The 15,487-nt window shown below is 49.2% G+C and overlaps 1 protein-coding gene and 1 pseudogene across 2 annotated transcripts in view; one reads left to right on the forward strand and one right to left on the reverse strand.

Annotated features, from left to right (window-relative positions):
- KCNK12 (potassium two pore domain channel subfamily K member 12) overlaps positions 1–5,426 on the reverse strand; it is a 48,957-nt gene extending 43,531 nt beyond the window's left edge. The window contains exon 1 of the mRNA XM_080814504.1: positions 4,673–5,426. Within this exon, the coding sequence (XP_080670630.1) occupies positions 4,673–5,063 (391 nt within the window). The 5' untranslated portion in view covers positions 5,064–5,426. The remainder of the gene's footprint in view (positions 1–4,672) is intronic.
- Positions 5,427–14,114: 8,688 nt separating this feature from the next.
- LOC308349817 (uracil-DNA glycosylase-like) lies at positions 14,115–15,091 on the forward strand (annotated as a pseudogene). The gene has a single exon. The product of its transcript is annotated as a uracil-DNA glycosylase-like (transcript).
- The last annotated feature ends 396 nt before the right edge of the window (positions 15,092–15,487 follow it).

A 15,487-nucleotide genomic window follows, 5' to 3' on the forward strand; every position in this document is an offset into this window, starting at 1 on the left:
CTTCTCATACCTACACCATCCCGTCTACAGCAGCGTGGTTTTGACTTTATAGCTAAAATACGCTGCCAGAAAACCTAATAAAAGGAAGCAAAAATATTTCTGTTTATATCAGGCTGCCATTTGAGAAAGACTTTTAAATATGTTCTTCCCCATGTGTAAATCTGACAGCCCTTGCATAATTAAAACCCCAGTGGAGAGTTTCCTCTGAATCTTTTCAAAGTAAACCAGTAAAACGTCTTTTAGGCTGTGAAATGATGGATTAATACTTGGCCATCTTTGAGCGAGAACACTCCCTCCAAGAATATTGTTTGGGGCTAAAAGAACACAGGCCACCATCTCTACCTGTGGGAGTTCATGTAATCACAGGAGATGCAGGTAATGATGGGGCCAGGGGCACACACGCATCTATGATGAGTGCTGCTCATCTCGGATTTTGTTAAATGGAGGACTGGATAAACGAATGCACTCACATTAAAGCAAACTTGATTTCAACCCCTTAGGAACATGTCACATAGCATAAATGAAAGAAATAATAATGACCCAGGATTTCAGTTCAGTGTGAGCCATCAAGATGAATGATTTAGACCGCAGAGTGGTTTTTTATTTTACTGCTGAACAATCAGAGGCCATGATTCCTGGATCTGTTCCATGTGGACACACATGTGTCTATGCCCAGCTCTGGGTATGGGACCCTGTTCCAGCTAAATGTCCAGACAAAGAATTCATGTTATCCTGATGTTCGATCTAACCCTGAATACACGTGGTAACACCTGAACTTTTCTTCTGTGTCTCCCTCTAGCTGAAGGCCCGTTCCTGCCCCTTCTTCCCCTTCCCTACACGTGTGCATGAGTGCACAAACACACGCACGCATGTGCACGCGCGCGCGCGCACACACACACACACACACACACCCCAACCCCAGGGCAACAAAAGGCAGAAAGCAAGTGGTTTCTGTCTTATACCATTCTGATAAACATCACAATGTCTCCTACTCACTAGCACCTTTGTCTCTGACCTTCTTAGTATTGCCTCTTGCCTTCTCAGTTTAGACCTGCCAGATGCTTCTAGTCTGTCTGACTTCTAAGATATGTTTGATCCTTCATGCTTTTTCTGGACTTAATCAGTTGGCCTGAGCAACAGACAAGTCCTCCTGCCCAGCCCTGCCCTGCTATCAGACCCACACACACGCACACCCATTATTAAATACTTCAGTCTCAAACGAGGATGTGCCCACCAATTATATGCATGAAATTGGTAGACCGAACACTGCATGACATGGATTCTGGACCCAGCTGAACATATAATTAACTGTGACCTGAAACAAGTTCCTTAACACTCTGCACCACATGGGGTTGGACTGAAGGTCTCCTCCTTGTTCCAGTCCTCTTTAGTGAAAATAGCCAGGATATGCCATCCATAAACAGTGTGATCCATCTCTCGTTGGAATATGCTTTAACCTGTGTCTCATAGGATAAGCTTTAACTTTTCAAAATGTAGCACCAGGTCTGACATACACAATATATCATATTTATAGAATAAATAAAAGGGTTTTTTAAAAAAATACTAAAATCTAGATGCATCATTTAGCAGGGTCCACACAACCGCAAAAAAGAAATGTCCACACTGCAGCATGGACCATATACACCATGATCTTCACTGATCAGATAAAACTGAGTGCATGCGAATTTCTCACCTAATAAGGTAGGTGACAGGCAGACAATCCTTTTGGACTGAGCTTTGGCTCCCTGAACTGCTAAATCATAAAAGCACCAACACTAACAATAATTGTCTCTGAAGACTCAGAGCATTTAAGGGAAAGAAACTATGTAAGCAGAAGAGAAACTGACGTATGTACGTGTTTAGTTAAATCTCATGGAAGTACATTTTGCAAGAGAAGGCTGAAATGACAACCGTGCTACTTTGGGATTCAGCAGAACTTATCTAACGGACAGAAGTGACTGAGTTGAACCACTGGGTCAGACCACTAGAGCAGGTGGATAACTGACAGCGATGCTGCTGCTCGCTTGGCTGTCCTGGCATCCCTGCAGAGGTCTGGTTCAATGCTAAGCTGTCCGCAGCCTAATTCTGGTCCCTGAGTGCAGCTCCCCTGAGAAATACATGTCTCCCTGCAGCAGATTTTGGAAACAGTGTGCTGGGTCATTCGTAACACAGCCACACGCTTGAGTGTAGCCCTCCTACACTGCTTGCCTACATCTGAAAACACAAATCTAGAAAGAGAACATAGCTCCTTTCTGCTTGACTAAAGAACAGCCAATCCTGCCAGTACATTAAAGGCTGGGGCTTGGAACAATTTGCCAACACACAGACTTGATTTTGTGCAAAGACTGAGAGGAGCTTTAGGAGCTGTGGCTGGGCAGTGAATGAAGAAATTGATGAGAGTGCCATCAGAGAGGCGCTGAGACCACAGGTCATTGGCATGGGGCCCGATTCGGGTGGACTGACTGCCTGTAGGGGAAGAGGATGCTGCTAACAGCCTTCCCTTTAGCCTGTGAGTTTCATTAGGAAGCTAAAGCCAGAGCGTGTAAGAGGGAGAGAAATGCGGTCACCGCCCAGCATGTGCACAGGTGTGCCTCTAGGTGCAGGAAAGCAAAAGGGTGTGTTTACAAGAGGAAGAACACAAATCTGTAATGAGCTATGAATGCATGATGTCATCTTCTAGGACTAAGCATCCTTAGTACTTTTAAAGCACTTAAAAAAAAAAAACAAACTCTAGTTGCTATAGCAACTTGATGCAGCTCTTAAAAGGGGATTTTTTTCCAGGGGGTCATTTTATATCTTCAATCACCATAACAACATGATATAGCTTTTAAAGGGTATTTTTATCCAATTTGTGTGTGCTTTGGGCTTGGGCCATATTTGCCTTTTCTACTTAAAATAATCAGATCAAGCATGACACACGAAAAATCATTGAAGGAAAGGAAGCCCTTTCGTAGACTATACATATACACTCAGACACACATCTCTAGCTGCTCATATCCTGCACATGCATGAAGTCTTTCTCTGTCTCCCAGCAGCCATCTGCGATGGCTTACACTGGCCAGTTAGTCTGTGCCTGTCTCTGAGCTGGCATACCAAACTAGCCCAGAGCCTACCCATGGAAGTTGTGTCCATACAATCCCCCACTTCTCACCCCAGTGGATCCAGCCCCCTCCTCCAAAACTACCACCAGGAGATAGTGCCTTGGGGTGACTAGTGATATGGCCAGCCCAATGCCTTCTCCTACCCTGAGACTCAAAGCAGGAGCAGATGGGATACACAAAATCTCACCAAAGTGGAGATCCTGTATTTATTCTGCACTCTGTAGTAGCTGGGGAGGAGGTCTGTTCACATGACACCCAGGGCCCAGGGAAAGGAGGGATGGGGAAAGTGGGTGACAGGAGAAGAAGACAGACCAGGAAGGGGTGGAGTGGCAGTAAGTGGTTCCAGATTCTCTGCGGGAGATGTTCAGAGAAAGGGTAAAAGTGGGAGAAGTGGTGGGGCTCCTGGGTGGCTCAGTGGCTTAAAGCCTCTGCCTTCGGCTCAGGTCATGATCCCAGGGTCCTGGGATCGAGCCCTGCGTCAGGCTCTCTGCTCAGCACGGACCCTGCTTCCCTTCCTCTCTCTCCGCCTGCCTCTCTGTCTACTTGTGATCTCCGTCTCTCATATAAATAAATAAAACCTTTAAAAAAAAAGTGGGAGAAGTGGGGGGACTTACTAAAAGAGTACTTACACAGCATGTTATGTTGTGTATGGTTGTGAAACCGTGAGCTGCTTGTACCAAAAATAAGGAAAAGGGATAATAAAAAGTATAGAGAAACCAGCCCCCTCTCCCACCCCACCCAGCTACCCCCTTGTGCCACTTCTGGTTGGAAAAGATGGCAGGGTAACCAGAGAGGTCAAGAAATTGGAGAAGTCGTGAAGAGGGTGGAAGGAGAAGGGCGAGAAAGTCGTGAAGAGGGTGGAAGAAGAAGGGGACCGCGGGGAGCAGAACGAGAGCGCTGAAGTCCGGGCCTCCGAAGTCAGACGGGCTTTTCTTTGGGGGAGGTGCGGTGTAAACCGTAGGAGAAGCGGGTGGGAAGGAGATCAAGGAAAGTGGTCGCCCTCCCCAGGGTAAAGGGCTGGAGGATACTGAAGGAAAACGCGTGGCGAAAGAAGAAAGGAAGGAGAAACACGTGAAAACGCTGCGAGTGGAGGTAAAAGGGGCTTCCCAAATCACCTGGATGAGGAAACAGACCCAGGGGGCGCGAGAAATGGAAGGAAACAGCAGGCCCTGACGCTTGTTCTCACAAGTCCTCTTTAGAGGAGAAAACTGAGGCGCACAGAGAGGTTAAGTCATCGAGTTGGTAAGCGCTGGAACGCGCGGGCGGCCGCGGGTCAGCCCAGCGCCTGGGTGAGGGTGCTCCCCATTAGGCGCACTGCCTGCGAGTCACCTCTGGGTGAGCACCAGAGACTGGCCTCTCCGGGCACTTCCCGCGCGGACAGCCGGTTAAGAAAGAGAAGGGTCAGGAGAGGGGGGACGGGCAGAGAGGTGAGGGCAAGACCAAAGCAGGCGGTGGGTTGTTAGAAGGTAAGGGGGGGAGCCGAGGGACGCGGACCCAGCCTCGGAGCCGTGGAAAGGGCGGCAGGTAAAAGGCACGGAGAGGAAAAGACGCGCGCGGGGCGCGCCGCTCACCTATGGTCGATACCACTGTGCCCACGAAGTAGAAGGCGCCGGGGAAGTCCCAGCGCGGGCGCAGCGCGTCGGCTCGGACGCCGGCGGCCAGCGCGGCCTCGTAGTGCCGGAGGAAGGCGCGCAGCTCCGGCTCGGCCACGCCGTGCGCCGCGCTGAAGTTGCGCAGCGTGGCGCCCCAGCGCGCCCGCGCCTCCGCCTCGCCCGGGCTCTCGAGCGCGGAGAAGACAGTGGCGCCTGCCACCAGGTAGAGGCCGATGAGCGCCGCCAGCAGCACGAAGCGACCCGTGTCCTCGTTGAGGTGCGAGCGGCGGCAGCAGCAGCAGCAGCAGGAGGGGCGCGGCAGGCGGCGGCGGCAGCGGCGGGGCGGGGGCCGGGGGTTGCGGGAGGACATGGTCCGGAGCTCAGCCCCGGGGCCGGGGCGGCTCTCGGGGCCCGGGCCGCGACATCCCCCCCGCGGGAGCAGAAGCGTGAGGATGGTGGCCAGGGGTCGGGGGCCGCCGCGGAGCCCCTTGCCGCCTCCCCCAGAGCCCGGACGGCGGGGCGCCTCGCCTCCGCCTCCTCGGCGCTCAGGCCGCACACGGGTCCCGAGGCCCTTCGAGCGCCCGGGCTGGGACGCTCCTCTCCGCGCCCCGACGCCTCGCCGGCTCCCGCGGCTCCTCACCCACGACCCTCGGGTGCAGGGGTCTGAAGCTAGGCCCCTGCCGCCCTATGGCCGGCGTCCGCGGGGCCCCGGGCCTCATACTCCTCTCCAGACAGGCCGCGGGCTGCGGGCGGGGCGGGCAGGGGAGCCCGGGAGTCTTAAGACTGGGACGCTGCAGCAGGGCACGAAGAAAGCCCCCGGGGGCGTCCCATGAGGCGTTCCCCCTCTCTGCGGCTCCCAGGCGCAGGCTGCGCTGGCAGTCCGCTCCCACCCCCGGGCCTGAGCTGGCGGCGTCGGCTTCGGAGCCTCAGAACAGAGCCGAGTCCCGGGAAGCGCTCCCTTTCCAGCTCCAGCCGGAGAGCCGCCCGGCACGGAGAGGCGGAGTCACCGGCGCCCGGGGCGGGGTGTTGGGCGGGGGGGGGGGGGTAGATAAGGATGGGAAGAAAGGGGTGGGGAGTTGGGCTGCTGCGACGCCTCCCGGCCGTTCTGGCGGCACTAAATGCGGGGCACCGAAGCAGGTGTCCGGACTGCGGTGCTGGCTGCCACCCTGCCAGGGAACCCCGTCCGGCCCGTCCCTGAGCTTCGGCTCCGGAATCCCTTTCTCATCTCCAAGCTGCCGCCAAACTTTGCTCAACTTGAAGGTGCCTTGCGGTCTTAGGGGTTGGAGGCCACACGACGCGAATCTTCCAACACCTGGTTCTCGGACTGCAGTCCGAAGTTTAAGTTCCCTCTTGCTCGCTTCTTCCTGGATCCTTCCGCAGCGCTAGGTCTCTGATGGTTGCTTTGGAGAAATGAACCCGTCTGGGAAGGAATGGGGGTGGGGTCACTCGGCTCCGGGCGACCTGGGAATGAGGGCGTCTCCTCCCCTCCCAACCGAGCGGGCGGCCGGCGTCAGCACCGCGGACAGCGCGTCGGTGCTGCAGCTCGGGGGCGGGCGGCGCTAGGGCTGCGGGGGCCTGCAGCGCGGGGCGAGGCCCGTCACCCTGCTGCGCGGTGCTCCCCAAACCCTGTTTCCCTTTCTCCTTCCCCTATGCCCCTCCCCCCAGTCGGCGGCAGGTACAGTCGCTGAGCAGCGTGTTGACAGGGCGAGGACGCTGCGGAACAGAAAGAGGGGAGGAGTCAATTGCGAGTAGGGGAACGAGGTGTCACCGGAGGAGGAGGAGGCGTCCAGACCCACCCTGCTCCTGGGTCTTCTTTCGCCACCCTAGCTCCCTGACTTCTTCAACCCGGGGTGGGGGAGCCTTGATAGGAACCTGGCTGAGCAGGGTAGGTAGAAGAGGTGCAGGGGAAGCTCGCTAGCGGGCTCCCCCCCCCCGAGGCCGGCGTGGGGGGCGGAGGAAAGGGTGTGCTTTTGAGAGCGGCGGGGGCGGGGAATCGCCGCCCCTTCGTCCCGCAGCGACCGGCAAACAGCGGGTGCTCCGCGCTACCGTGGGAGCTTATCCGCACAACAGTCGGGCAGGGTCTGGGTCACAAAGTTCTCTGGTGAGGAACGCCCTCCGTACGGACGGAAGATCATTCTCTTAGGGCAGCCAGCCCCTTCTCTGTCTACCACCTTCCCATGATGATGATGATGAGACTAAGCAGATAACAGAAAACAAAAACAATGGTGGTGACTGTGTTTAGACACCTCAGGTGGGTGAACTGTGGCAAAATTAGAACTATCTCCCCACCCCATTTCCCAGCTTGTCTGGCCTCTACACTAGAAAACACTCAAGCTAAGGTCAACCCGAAGTGGTGGCAGCATAGTCAGTCCCCTTAAGGGTCAGGGTGCTCAAAATGGTTCCTGAAAGAGCCTCCACTACTCTTTGGGCATTTCCCAGCTTAGAAACGAGGTACCTCTGACCCCATGCCCCCACATGGAGACTGGGGTGTGGTGGAGCAGGGTGGGGAGCAGGAGAGCTATTAGAAAGCAAAAAGGGATGACTTGGGGCATTGGTTTTCTTAAACGAGGCACATTGGAGACTTGGATCTTCCTAGAAATACTGTTCAGGTTTGTAGATAGAGCCAGCTGCCCTCCCCTATGCGTTAGGAGAGACAGATGAGAAGAAACTTCACCACCATGGTCAGAACTAGGATTTCTGGCTGTGAGTGGCATGTGTCAAGTTTTGCAGTGATCTTCTTAGAAAGGGGCAGGGAAACCTTTGCATGAGGGGAAGAATATCTCATTCATACTGGGAGCCTTAAACAAACACAAATTATTGCCATTGCACAATATTGCTATTATTTGCAAAATGCACTTCAATTATTTTTTCCCAAGTCTTTGTCCCTCTTGAGCTTTACAGAAGTGCTGTTGCCCCAACTTCTCTCTTCCCTGCAATGACCCCATCTCTACAAGTTCCTGTAGGCAGGAAGGACAGCCCAGCCATGGACCATTGGAGCTGGATTCCACCTGATTGGTCAGTCCTGACAGAAACCCTGAGAAGTGTCATTCCAGGAGTTGGCACTGGAAGCCTCCAGATGCAGCTGAAGGACACTGCCAGACCTCTCAGTGGCTTTCTTTACCCAGACTCTCAGAGCAGGGACAGTGCTTTGCTGCAGTGTTCTGTGCCTCTGGACCAGCTCCTTGCCCAGTTGGCAGAGGGCCTGCCTTGTCCTCCAGCTTGTTATTCTAGCTTGATTAGCAGCAAACCCCTGGCATCAATCTCAACTCTGAATGATCTAATCAATTTATATAATAGGAAAATGATGAGTTCCCTGCACATAGGCATGGGGTGCTTTAGGGGACCAGCCCCATGATGAATGCCACTTTTGCCCACTGAATCAATATTTAAGTCACTGATTTCCAGCTGGCTATTCTCAAAGCCTTTACCTTGGCCCTGCATTGCTGCAGGGGCCTCCTAGGGATGAAGGCTTGCTATCTCAGATGTCTCCCTTTTTAGCTCCATCCAGCTTGCATCTGCCAGTCATTACTGTGATCATGCCATTTGATCTGATCATGTGACTAATGTCCCTAGATCACAGTCTTCCATGGCTTCCCCCAGCTGTAAAAACTTAGTCTTTAAACCCTTGGGGCTGCCATTAAAAGCCCTTGCCGATGTGATTCCCAGAAAATCATTCCAGCCTCACCTTCTGCTATGTCCTGCTTATCCATACTCAGCCCAATCATCAGACCTTTGCTTGGCCCCTGCTGGAGTGCTATCTTCTTTCTCCTCCTCTCCAGCTCTTCATATATACAGCTCAACTCAGGTTAGAACTTTTTTCCAGAAGACTTTTCCTTTGTAGGGTATTTTGACTCAATCACTTTGATGCCATCATTTCAATCCTAAGGATCATTTGATTCTTCTGTGTCCTTGAGAACTTCAGATAAGACACCTGAGCAGGTACAGGTCTTCACTTTTTCTGTGTCTCTCTTTTTTATAAGAGAAAATGGCAGGAGCATTAACTAGGAAAATTAGAGAATGTCAACCCAACTGGCAATTCTACGCCCATGCATATACCCAAATTAATGGGAAGATATATCCACACAAAAGCTTGTCCATGAATGTTCATAGCAGCATTTATCAATAATAGCCAAAAAGTGGAAATAACCCATCAAATTCATAAGTCTCCATCAACTTATGAATGATAAATACAATGGGGTATATCTATACAATGACATGTTCAGCAATAAAAAGAAATAGAGTACTGACACATGCCACAACATGAATGAATCTTGAAATATTACACTAAGTAAAGAAGCCAGTCACTAAAAGATGACCTATTCTATGATTTTATCTGTAAGAAATGTGCAGAATTGGAAAATCCACATAGATACAAGTAATTTAGTGGTTGCTTAGGGCTAAGGAATTGAGAAATGGGAGTGACTGCTAATGGGTATGGAAGTTTCTTTGAGGAGGATAAAAATACTCTAAAATTGTGGCAATGATTACACAGTTCTGCAAATATAGTAAAAAGCACCAAATTGTATATTTTAAATGAATGAATTGTATGATATAGGAACTATATCTCAAGAAAGCTATTAAAAATACAAATACAATTAGTTGATCAATTGTTTTATTGAAAAAATGGAAACAGAAAAAAATTGATCCCAAGGACAATGATTTCTTTAAAATAAAAAATGGGAAAAATTGGGGAAAGTTTAGCTGCAGTAAAGAGAAAATTGATTATGAAATTAACTTGAATAAAATAATTTTGATCCAGAAAATGCTTTCTCTTAAAAATTAATCTCTGTTGGTAAAATTCTCATGAAAAATTCTGCATTCCAAGTAGCAAATTCAGAATCTCCTGGGTGCCTCCAAAACTCTTTGATCTTCCTGATCTCAGAACTCCTCTATTATTTATTACTCACATTAGTTGTGTAACAAGATATAAATAAATTTAATGTATGTATATATAAAGTCTGGGTCTGGAGAAGCTGATCATCTCTGTCATGTCAAGGGTCATTTGAGTTGTATAATGGCAGAAACCCTCCTCCCTCATTCTCCCGGAATTAGGAAAAAGGAAGACCTTTTATGTTTTATATGATTTGGCAAACATTTCCTCACACCATATATTACAGAGCTTGTGGCTGAGGAGGGTGTGGGAGGCCGCGCAGTAGCTTGAGAGAGAACAAAACCAGGCCCTGACTCGCGCCTCCTTGAAACCTAAGGGTTAAAGCAATCCTGTGGTTAATAAGTTGAGGTGCTTTTGAGAATGGGCCTGTGCTATGTGTCTCAGCTCTCCTACGCGACCACCCTCTGGGGCTTATCTGGAACAGGACATGCAGGCCTAAACCCGTGAATCAGTAACTTGACTTGCTGTTCCTGCAGGGGCCATAAACCGCACCGGATGCCCTTTGGCCCTTCTCTGTCTACTTATCTATAGGGAACTCATTTTTAAGCAGCCCTCTTGGCGTCAGGATGTTTGCACATGAGCCTTAAGAAACCTTCTAAGGGCAACCTGTGGAAACTATTCTAAGAATGCAATGGATCACTGCTTCCTTGTGATTGTCTCTGTACGATATTTATATCAGAGCACTCTTCTGAATAAACTGGCATTGCTTGGACATCATCTACCTTGCCCCTCCTGTCCCCATCTCTTTGCATCTCGTCTTCATTTCACCATCCTCTTACCCTCTCGACCCTGGTCGTGTTGTCGTGCCGGCAGTGACAGGAGGGCGAAACCAATTCTACCCAGGACCTTCTGGGATGGAAAGGAAAGATGTCTGATTTGTCTTCCCTGAATCTGAAGTCAAAGAGCCATGCTGAGGAAGTGTATAGAGGGCAGTGTCTAACCACATACCAGGAGCTGGGGAAAAGGCCCTTTGAAATGAAATTATTCCGAGGATGAGGAGTCAGAATGGAGGCTAGGCTCAGACAAGTGTCTAAATGATTTGGTAGCAGAGGGTGTAACTGATGCCAGATTTCCTGTAGGCACATCTCCCTCGTACTCTGTGGGATCTGAGGACCAGAGTTGGTTGAGCCTGGGCTTATGACCTGAGAGGAGAGTATCCTTGGTGCTCAAGGTGGCACCTCACAGTGAAGTGCATCTGAGCAGTGATAGATAAGCAATGTTGCAGATGGTACAGAGGTGCTTATAATAACAGGATTGATCATGTTCCTTTTCTTTCCACTTGGCATTTGGGTGAGGGGTTCCTTTTGGACTGAATAGTCCTCTATTTTCTTACTGATCCTTTGTCTAGATTTTCTATCCATTATTTAAGGTGGGTATTTAGGGGCACCTGGGTGGCTCAATCAGTTAAGAGTCTGCCTTCGGCTCATGTCATGATCTCAGGGTTCTCTGCTCAGCAAGGAGTCTGCTTCTTCTGCCTCTGTGCTCCCCACTTATGTTCTCGCTCTCTCAAATAAATAAATAAGTGAGTATGTAAGTCTTCAGCTATTATCGTAAAATTCATTTTCTCCTTCAAATCTGTCAGTGTTTGCTTTGTTCTGGGGCTCTGTTACTTGGTGCATATATGTTTATTATAGCTTCTTGATGGATTTACCTTTTTTTCAATATGTAATGTCCTCTTTTGGTCTGTCATAACAATTTTTTTAAAGATTTTTAAATTTATTTACTTGACAGAGATCACAAGTAGGCAGAGAGGCAGGCAGAGAGAGAGGAGGAGGCTGGCTCCCCGTTGAGCAGAGAGCCCGATGCGGGGCTCATTCCCAGGATCCTGAGATCATGACCCGAGCCAAAGGCAGAGGCTTTTACCCACTGAGCCACCCAGGTGCCCCTGTCATAACAATTTTTAATTTAAAGTCCATTTTGGGATGTCTGGGTGGCTCAGTCCTTTAGACATCTGCCTTTGGCTCAGGCCTTGATCCCAGGGTTCTGGTATTGAGTCCCACATCAGGCTCCTTGCTCTGCAGGGAGCCTGCTTCTCCCTCAGCCTGCTGCTCCCTCTGCTTGTGCACTCATGTGCACTCTCTTTCTTATAAATAAATACATAAAATCTTTTTTAAAAATTAAAGTCTTTTTTTTATCTGAAGAAGACATCCAAATGGCCAACAGACACATGAAAAATGCTCCACATCATTTGGCATCAGGGAAATACAAATCAGAACTACAATGAGATGCCACCTCACACCAGTCAGAATGGCTAAAATTAACAAGTCAGGAAATGACAGATGTTGGCGAGGATGCGGAGAAAGGGGAACCCTCCTACACTGTTGGTGGGACTGCAAGCTGGTGCAGCCATTCTGGAAAACAGTATGGAGGTTCTTCAAATAGTTGAAAATAGAGCTACCCTACTACCTAGCAATTGCAATACTGGATGTTTACCCCAAAGATACGAATGTGGTGATCTGAAGGGGCACCCGCACCCCAGTGTTTATAACAGCAATCTCCACAGTAGCCAAACTATGGAAAGAGCCCAGCAGTCCATCGATAGATGAATGGATAAAGAAGATGTGGTATGTGTCTATACACACACACACACACACACACACACACACACACACACACACACAGGAATATTATACAGCCATCAAAAAGTGAAATCTTGCCATTTGCAATGATGTGAATGGAACTAGAGGGCATTATGCTAAGTAAAATAAGTCAATCAGAGAAAGACAATTATCATATGATCTCCCTGATATGTGGAATTAAAGAAACAAAACAGAGGATCATAGGGGAAGAGAGGAAAAAATAAAACAAGATAAAACCAGAGAGGGAGAAAAACCATAAGAGACTCTTAATCATAGAAAACAAACTGAGGGTTGCTGGAGGCAGGGTGGGGGGTGGGAGGAGTGGAGGAATGGGGTAAGTCGATGATGGACATTAAGAAGGGCATGGGATATAATGAGAAATAAGTATTATATAAGATTGATGAGTCACACGCCTGTACCTCTGAAACCAATAATACATTTTATGTTAATTAATTGAATGTAAATAAAAAATGTTTTTTAAAAAATGAAGTCTTTTATATGGCGTTTAGCCACTCCAACTCTCTTTTTGTTACTATTTATTTATTTATTTATTTTTAAAGATTTTATTTATGTATTTGACAGCCAGAGATCACAAGTAGTCAGAGAGGCAGGCAGAGAGAGAGAGGGGGAAGCAGGCTCACTGCTGAGCAAAGAGCCCGACGTGGGGCTCGATCCCAGGACCCTGGGATCATGACCTGAGCCGAAGGCAGTGGCTTAACCCACTGAGCCACCCAGGTGCCCCACTTTTTGTTACTATTTAAATAGAATGTCTTTTTCCACCCATTTACTTTCATTTAAAAAACTTTTTTTTTTAAATTTTTGAGAGAAAGAGTGTATACTAGTGGGGGAAGGAGCAGAGGGAGAAGAAGAGAAATCCTCAAGCAGACTCCCCACTGAGAGCAGAGCCTGATATGGGACTCAGTCCCAGGACTCTGAGATCAGGACCTGAGCTAAAACCAAGGGTCAGATGCTTAATCTACTAAACCACTCAGTTGCCCCATCACCCATTTATTTTCAATCTATTTCTGTCTTTGGATCTTAAGTGAGTCTCTTGTAGATAATATATAATTTGTACAAGAGATTTCTAATTGAACTTGTTAAGAATGTCTATGATTGTTCTGCTGCTTCCTGGTATATTCCCAAATAATCAATGAATAGACATTTACTGAGAACCTGTCAAGTACAAAACTATGTGATGTAAGTGTGGAACCAATGAAGGGCTCGATCTGATGTCACTGAGATCATGACCTGAGCCGAAATCCAGAGTTAGGTGCTTAACTGACTGAGCCACCCAGGTGCCCCTGTCCTATCATCTTTTTTTCTTTTTTTTAAAGGTTTTATTTATTTATTTGACAGACAGAGATCACAATTAGGCAGAGAGGCTGGCAGAGAGAGAAGGAAGCAGGCTCCCCGTGGAGCAGAGAGCCTGATGCGGGGCTCGATCCCAGGACCCTAGGATCATAACCTAAGCCGAAGGCAGAGGCTTTAACCCACTGAGCCACCCAGGCACCCCTGTCCTGTCATCTTTATGTCAGCATGATGCTCAAGGATTAATGAAGCCACTGAGGCCTGTCTGGTTACAAGGAGCTTGCAAATGAAGCCCAGAATCGTAGAGTGAGGAGTTACCACAAGGCCACTGGGGACCACTCCTTGCCTCCTAATTCTCTTGTCCATCCAGAAATCTGTGCATTCCTTGTCTAAACATCTCTGTGGGTCCTCTCTTTCCATTCCAAATCACTTCTTAATTTTTAAGTATCTATTTCAACTTTTATTTAAAAATCTGACCCAGATTTTTTTAATTCTATAGGTAAGACCATACGTGTACTGATTTGTCCCAAGTGGATTTTGACATATTTTTAAAGACTGTATACACAGGCCAGTTTCAGACGGCCACAGCTGGTGGATACAGCAGGTTCCCGGGCAGCTCATCTCCCCTCTCTTGGGCTCTGAGATGATGGACCAGAAGATGCTCTGCTCTTTCCTCTCCCCAAGCCCTGCCAGGAAGCCAGGTGCCCGCAGTCCCAAGCCGTCCCATCCTTGGACTGGCCTGGCGGGCAGTAGCTGAGGAGAGCAGGGATGCGGTGGCCAGCCCCGCCAAGAAGGCCCCGGCTGGGCAGGAGAACCCCAGCACATCATCCTCCTCGCCGCTGAGCCCCAGGCAGTTGGTCCGCATCCAGAGGAACAAGGCCACCCTGCTCAGACGTGCTGCATGCAGCGTACCTGTGGGTTTCCCCAACAGTTGGAACATGCCACTGGGTGCAGAGTTGGGAAAACCATATTTCGTAAAGCTAATGGGATTTGTTGCAGAGGAAAAAAAGCATTGTACTGTTTACCCGCATACCAAGTCTTTCTGTGGACCCAGATGTGTTGTGTGCCCCAAGAAAGGTGAAGGTTGTCACCCTGGGACAGGATCCGTCTGGTGGACCCACCTAAGCCCATGGGCTCTGCTTTAGGGTTCGAAGACCCGTTCCACCGCCGCCAAGTTTAGAAAACATTTACAAAAAGCTAAGGACATAGATGGTTTCGTTCATCCTATTCACAGAGATTTATCTGGGTGGGCCAAGCAAGGTGTTCTTTTACTCAACACTGTCCTCATAGTCCAAGCACATCAGGCTAGTTCTCGTAAGGAGAGAGGATGGGAGCAATTTACTGATGCGGTTGTGTCCTGGCTAAGTCAGAACTCCATTGGCCCCCGTCTTCTTGCTCTGGGGCTCTTACTCTCAGAAGAAAGTCAGTGCCATTCTTAGGAAGCCCTATTATGTGCTACAGGCTGCGTAAGCCCACCACCCCACCCTCCAAACCCCCGCCCCGCTGTCGCTGTGGGCGCGGGGAGGGGACAGAGGGTTCTTCAGATGTAGACATTTTTCTAAAACAAATGCACTGCTGTAGAAGTCTGGCAAGGAGCCCATCAACTGGAAGGATCTGTGACCCTGAGCTGGAGGACTGTCTCTGAGCAGTTTTCTAGAAGCTGCTATTGAAGTATTTGACAAGAGTAGCAGCTTGATCCAGAAAGAAGCATGAAAGGTTCTACCCTGGGACCATATGGCTGTCTTTGCAACACGGCTTTGGCCTAAAACCTGAGGTCACAGTATATGGAAGAGAGTGGAGGTCAAAGAGGCATGAGACTTCTTCCATCACCTTTATGGTAAAGGAGAAAGGGGACAGAAGCACCTCTTTGGTACAGCTGGCTGCTACTTGTTTTTACCTGGCAGGTTAGACTTGAGGTTGTAAGGTGTCAGGTGTGTTTATCTAGAAAGCCTCCCCTCCCTTTGCCCTGCCTGGCATTCCAGTTCTTGGCTGCCTGGGTCCTTGCCCCAGCGCTCG

This window comes from Martes martes, assembly GCF_963455335.1.
Source record: "Martes martes genome assembly, chromosome: 9".
Taxonomy (NCBI): domain Eukaryota; kingdom Metazoa; phylum Chordata; class Mammalia; order Carnivora; family Mustelidae; genus Martes; species Martes martes.